At 30.1% G+C, this 7,162-nt stretch overlaps 1 protein-coding gene across 1 annotated transcript; it reads left to right on the top strand.

Annotated features, from left to right (window-relative positions):
• The first annotated feature begins 3,599 nt into the window (after nt 1–3,599).
• Nucleotides 3,600–6,696, top strand: LOC126661680 (uncharacterized). Its single transcript, XM_050355540.1, has 4 exons — nt 3,600–3,609; nt 3,793–3,939; nt 4,048–4,143; nt 6,490–6,696. The coding sequence occupies exons 1-4, from the start codon at nt 3,600–3,602 to the stop codon at nt 6,546–6,548; spliced, it is 312 nt and encodes a 103-aa protein (XP_050211497.1). The 3' UTR covers nt 6,549–6,696.
• Nucleotides 6,697–7,162: the final 466 nt, after the last annotated feature.

Here is a 7,162-nt window from a genome sequence, read left to right as displayed (position 1 = left end):
AATTCTTTTGTATTACGTAAGTGTAAGGCTTGAGGTAAGTACAAGAAATCTAAAACAATATCTTAATATCAAATTTCGGATAAGGAATCTACCGCTATTGTTTCCTAAAATTGATTAAAATTCACATCTTTATTATTTACTCAGAAATTATTTAGAATTATATTCGCCCTTCTCAAGAAATTAAATATTTTAACATGCAAATTTAATTCATATAGATTATGTATTAATAAATATTTTTAATTCAGATAATGTAAAATTTACATATGGTTTAGAGTAAAAGAATTTAAATGAAATAAAAAATGACTTAAATGCTTTTAATTTCTCAACACCGTACGAAATAATTCAAAAAGTTAAAGAAATTTAAAATTATAATATCTGCAAATAGATATGTTCGAATTCAAAGAAATTATATAACTCTCTTGGTATGTAAAATATAAAATTAGATATTTAACCCAATTTCACAAAATTTAGTATGTAATTATAAATAATTACTTATGCCATTACAACGCAGAGATTTTATTACTGGTATACCGTATAAAGATTATTTAAACTGTAAATTTTGAGATTTATGGATAGCAAAAATTAAAAAAAATTCATACTTCTTTTTTTAATTTAATAAAAACATAAGTCGACTATGCTAGTTGTTGCTTTAATCACATGACTAATACCTTATTTATTTTACTTATTCAGAATTTAATTGTGCAATGAATTTTATATTTTAAAATATACGTCCATTATATACACATTGACATATATTTTATATTTAAAAAACAATTAAATTATGTATTTGTCTTCTAATATTCCTGCTTGTAAAATGTGAGCATAATTTTTTCGATTTTTTAATAAAAAGTTTGATTAAAAAAATGGAATTTCATAGTGCTGTAATACAAAGTAATTGATATTATCCTATGTCTTCCATAACAAATAATAGAACTTAAGATGTTTTTATTATGTTTTATTTTAAAATTTTACAAAGTGATTATTCCACTTTTCATTATTCGATGCGTATCATAAGTAGTGCACCGTTTGGACATTGAGAACATAATTGACGAGATTGCACGTGCTAGATTTTTATCAGTTTGCAATTGCCTTCGGAATAGGAAAACAACCAATGTATACTTCTTGTAATTTAGCCAAATAGTATTGCAGACGTGCTTCAAAGTTCGGTCCATGAGCGATATAACTCACCATTTCGTCATGACAAGATTTCCCTAGTGTAGAAACGAGTTCAACACAACATTCATGAGAAAGTGTGCCATTCAAGAACACCGATTTAAATATCTCATTTCCACACTTTTTTGTTGCATGACTGGCGCATACATCTAAGAAGTTGAACAATCCTGGGCGTGGCTCTTGCGCAGAAGTTGGTGCTCCTAAATCTAGTGCACAAGTAAACAGTGACATGCTAAGAAAAACAGCAACTGCTATAAGAAGGTTGTTAACTCCCGCCATTTGTTTTCGATAAAATAATATTTACTCAAGTATGGAATGAAGATATCTTTTATGGAGTAATTCTAGTGTTGCACATCAAAACTATTTATATATACATGTATTTGTAACTCCTATAAAATATATAATTAAATATGTGCAGTTTTGTTAGTAATTAAAATTTCGTAATGTGTTTCTAAAAACAAACACTTCTACAAGGTAAAATTAAAATATTTATGCTAATTCATTACGTTACTTATATTTTAAATATCTTTAAAACTTACTTATTCAACATTTATAATAAAGTTTGCCATTTAAAACTGTAGCAGCAATGAGCCTTATATATTTATCAATTCAATTCTTTAATAATAATTTTAAATGAATATATATGTTTATAAAATAAATAGGGTATACAATTATGAATAAGACGCAATCGGATGTGTAATCAACATATATTACATGGATTGATAACCTTTAATGAGGGTTTAATGACATCATTTAGTGGGTTAATCTTAAGATTTAGAACTCGTTTTGGGTGGTACAGAACAATACTAGTCCAAATATTATAAATATACAAGTCCACTACAACTGTTTAATAAAAAAAATTAAAAGAATTATAAATGTGCAAATTGTGAATGTAAGTCTACTAAAATATGTTTCTATCATATACATATTAGAACACGTGAATGTAGGACTATAACATTATACTAAAAATTAAATTTTCTAATCATTAATGGATAACACTTATATAAAATTAGAAAATGTTTTAGAATTAATTCTAGTGTTTGTACAAAACAATAATTCTTTTGTATTACGTAAGTGTAAGGCTTGAGGTAAGTACAAGAAATCTAAAACAATATCTTAATATCAAATTTCGGATAAGGAATCTACCGCTATTGTTTCCTAAAATTGATTAAAATTCACACCTTTATTATTTACTCAGAAATTATTTAGAATTATATTCGCCCTTCTCAAGGAATTAAATATTTTAACATGCAAATTTAATTCATATAGATTATGTATTAATAGATATTTTTAATTCAGATAATGTAAAATTTACATATGGTTTAGAGTAAAAGAATTTAAATGAAATAAAAAATGACTTAAATGCTTTTAATTTCTCAACACCGTACGAAATAGTTCATAAAGTTAAAGAAATTTAAAATTATAATATCGGCAAATAGATATGTTCGAACTCAAAGAAATTATATAACTCTCTTGATATGTAAAATATAAAATTAGATATTTAACCCAATTCCACAAAATTTAGTATGTAATTATAAATAATTACTTATGCCATTACAACGCAGAGATTTTTTACTGGTATACCGTATAAAGATTATTTAAACTGTAAATTTTGAGATTTATGGATAGCAAAAATTAAAAAAAATTCATACTTCTTTTTTTAATTTAATAAAAACATAAGTCGACTATGCTAGTTGTTGCTTTAATAACATGACTAATACCTTATTTATTTTACTTATTCAGAATTTAATTGTGCAATGAATTTTATATTTTTAAATATACGTCCATTATATACACATTGACATATATTTTATATTTAAAAAACAATTAAATTATGTATTTGTCTTCTAATATTTCTGCTTGTAAAATGTGAGCATCATTTTTTCGATTTTTTTTTATAAAAAGTTTGATTAAAAAAATGGAATTTCATAGTGCTATAATACAAAGTAATTGATATTATCCTATGTATTCCATAACAAATAATAGAACTTAAGATGTTTTTATTATGTTTTATTTTTAAATTTTACAAAGTGATTATTTGTAATACCCCGTACTTTTAAAGTACTACGTAAGGTGCCAAGAGGCGTAAATGCGAGAATTAAATCAAGGACATCGAAATTAAGTTCAAGAAATAAGAATTAGACCAAAGCGGGTCTATTAGAATTATCGTAAAATAATAATTTAAGTGAAAATTATTATTCGATAAAATTGGATTTTAGCGGGACTAGGGAAAAATCGATAAATTAAAATAAAATAATTGGTAAGTCCCGAGCTAATAAATTTTTACGATAAGGTTCGTAAAATAAATTTATGGACCTAAGAATAAATCTTATTAATTTGGACGAAAGCATTTTCTTAAACGGAATTTTAATTATCGGAAAAAGCAAAAGGATATAAATAAAATATTGGACCCAGATAAATTAATAATGCGACAAAGTCTATTATTTATCGATAAATCAAGAATCGTCAAGGTTCCGGTCAATTAATTGGAAAAACAAAGAGATGGGGAATTAAGTTATAAGAGGTACAAAACTTAAGCATTTATATGGACTCTTCCCCACATTTTTCAATTAAATGAAGACACATGTTAATCCCACCTCTTCATTTTTCTCTTGCAAGCAAATATTATAGATCAAAAACCTCAAATCCTCACCTTCCTCTCCTCCATAAACCGAACCCTAGCTCATCACCCTAACCTCATCATTTCTTCAACCAAATTCAATAACCATGGAGGCAAATTGATCCTACGACAAAAAGGGAAACAAGGTAAGTCATTTAATGATGCTTTCCATGGTTTGAAATGATGGAATGGTTGATAGAAAATGTTGGGTTTTTGAGCTTTAGGTTTGATATTAGGTGTTTGATGTTTGTAAGGTTATGAATCATTGATTTGGAGATTGAATTATGAAGTTTTGATGGTGATTCTTGGAAGGGAGTGGTTCGGCCATAAGCAAACTCATCATATTCAAGGTAAAAAAATTCTGAACTTGAAGATTTATTGATGTTTGAATGAGTTTTGGTTGAGTTTAAGTTAAGTAAATAAACTGTTTTTGAACATGTCAAGGGGCTGAAATTGAGCTATGATTTTGATGGTTTAGAAGGCTGTTTTTCAGAGATAATTCAAGGGGTTTGGACACCTCGGAATTTACGTTTTTAACGTCGAATCCGTGCCCCAAAATAGCAGCCAAACTGCTGCAAAAGTGCAGCAGTAAACTGCTGCAATAGGCAGCAGTAAACTGCTGCAGAGTGCAGCAGCAAACTGCTGCAGAGTGCAGCAGCAAACTGCTGCAATAGGCAGCAGTTGCTGCCACTTTTAGCGGAGCTGCCGGTGAGCTCCGGCAGTCATAAAAATGGCGCACTGACATTAGGTCGATGTACGCATACTCGAGTCCAAAACGTAGTTTTCGGAACTTCAAAAATCATGGTTAAAGGGGTTTAAAACTGAGCTTATATATAATGTAGAAAAATAAACGCAAAACAGTTTATGACACTCACTTTCGACCAAGTTTTGGACGACTTTGAGTGATGTTTTTTGAGAAGGTTTAAATGGTATATCGTAAGGGATATACGGAGAGTACATTATAATAGTCGGATTAGGATTTAAACAAGTAAATAGGGTTAGGATGATTAAAATAGATGATGAGTTGAAAATATTAAAATCTGGAAATCCTGAAATCAAGTCGCGAAGGCTACTTCGCCTATGAAAACGGACCTTAATCCGTAATAATATTAACCCGAAAATGGGTATAATAAATTAATGAGGTTGCATAGATGAGATTTAAGTGAAATAAACGTGGTGTTGTTAAGACGGATTAAAAATTATCCGTGTTTGAAGTTGAGTCAAAAACTGGAAATATAAGTTAGAAAAATAAACTAAGTGTTAAAACATAACAAAAGGGCAACTTTGGAATTAAATTGTGAACAAATGGTAAGTCGGAATCAGTTGAAATATTCACGGATATTGTAGAGGAAAGTGTGAAGTTTAAGAACGTCAGATTGTTTTTGGAAAGTATCCGCTGTAGTTACCCTGTTCCGCTGTCTGAAACAGCAGCATTAGAAGACTGTTTTTAACAGCTTTAATTTTCAGATTTGAGGTACCAACTTCAGGACTACTTCCGACACCTTCGGGTGCTAATTTCAGTCCGAGGTCTCAACAAAAGTTTTAGACGACATTCCGAATTTTAGGAATGTCAATTTTATTTTGAATTTGGACCACTTTAATTGACGGTTTTAGTAGCTCAAAGATGGTCCAAAAACACGAAATAAATAGGAAAAATTTAAAGAGTTATCCTTGAGGAAAATTTTGGAAATATTAAAGACGTCAAATGAAGTTTGAATCCAAATGAAAGTCGTAGAAGATGTTACGGACTATGGAAATGTCCAATTTGTTTTGAGTATGGGCTATTTTAAATAAGCGGTTTTGATAGCCGAAGTTGGCTAGAAACCCAATTTTTAGATAAGTGATTCTAGTTAGATTTTTATTAATTAGTGCAATTATCAAATTTTCGTAGACCCGGAGAGACGATTACTAACGGGACTCGGAACGTGACGAACGCGATACCGTTTTACGAATTCTCGAAGATTTTGGTTAGCAAGTGGTGAGTTTACAATTTACTTTTGTGTGTTATTAATAAAAGCTATTTATTTTATGATCATTATTATTAATGCATCGCATAAACCATTATTATTCATAATGATTATTATTTCTTATTGAATGTTATTTCTTATAAAATAAAACTAGTATAGTGATCCGAGGAAACGAGCTACCTATTGGGCGTCAATAGGCTGTGTGATCACCAGTGTCCGGTCAGTCATAGAATTAGCATTAATAGATGTTGGTATCTAAAAATGTTTGATATGAGCTCATTATATGATGATTATGTTTGGGAATGAGGAGGACTATGTTTGGTAGATACGAGGTAACTCGGTCGAACTATCTCGGAACCCGTATCTAGTGAGTAACTCGGTTGAACTATCTCGGGACTCACACCTTGGGATTAAGCAGTGACATGATGTAACTCGGTTGAACTATCTCGGGACTATGTCACGTGGTAACGAGTAACTCGGTTGAACTATCTCGGGACCGTACCACTTGGATTAAAATGATTTGACATAATACGAAAGGATACAATATGAGTAGGATATAGGAAATAATATGAGTTTAAGATTAAGGTTTCGATCGGATCTAATACTTGATATATATTATGTTCTTATATATATGTTTTGTTTTAATTGCGATGTTATTTTATATAACACCATTAGTAACGTGTAAACTCACTCAGCGTTGTCTGACCCCCCAACAATGTTTTATTTCAGGTGATAGTACTTTGAAGAGATGGACTTCCATTTTTGTTCCGGAAGTCTGCAACATATAAAGTATGTATTGAAGTACGCTTCAATTCGTAGCGCTGCAGTAGTCAGTAGATGTCAGTCTATATTTGTTGTTTGTACCGAACGAGATTCAGCTGTTAACTCTGATTTTATAAAATATATATACACGATTTATAAAACTATGTTTTTACCCGTTTGATATTTTCACCAATTGTCTATGAATGAAATTGGTATGAAATTGTATGATTCGGAACAAGGCAATGCTGAGTTATGTTATCGCAGAGTAAGACCTTAGTTCCAATCGATTATGCATCGGTTTTGAAAGAACGTTTTCGACGATTATGAAATATTGTTTTCCGATGTTTTCCCGAAAACGTTTTGTGCATAATTTTGTGTTTGATTGAAAAAAAAAATTTACTTGTTTTTTTAGGCTTGCTACGGGTTCCGGAGCAACCACTCCCGTTCCCTAGCGCCGGTCTCGACCCTCGATTTTGGGTCGTGACATTATTCCACTTTTCATTATTCGATGCGTAGCATAAGTAGTGCACCGTTTGGACATTGAGAACATAATTGACGAGATTACACGTGCTAGATTTTTATCAGTTTGCAATTGCCTTCGGAATAGGAAAACAACCAATGTATACTTCTTGTGATTTAG

This window comes from Mercurialis annua, linkage group LG8 (assembly GCF_937616625.2).
Source record: "Mercurialis annua linkage group LG8, ddMerAnnu1.2, whole genome shotgun sequence".
Taxonomy (NCBI): Eukaryota; Viridiplantae; Streptophyta; class Magnoliopsida; order Malpighiales; family Euphorbiaceae; genus Mercurialis; species Mercurialis annua.
Note: the sequence above shows the minus strand (reverse complement) of the source record. Positions and strands in the feature narration are given on the sequence as shown.

What these genes read in the sequence shown, in the direction of transcription:
- LOC126661680 (XM_050355540.1), top strand. An exon ending in ACGACAAAAAGGGAAACAAG is followed by an intron (nt 3,940 to 4,047) that starts GTAAGTCATTTA and finishes GATGTTTGTAAG; the next exon opens with GTTATGAATCATTGATTTGG. An exon ending in GCAAACTCATCATATTCAAG is followed by an intron (nt 4,144 to 6,489) that starts GTAAAAAAATTC and finishes GTTTTATTTCAG; the next exon opens with GTGATAGTACTTTGAAGAGA.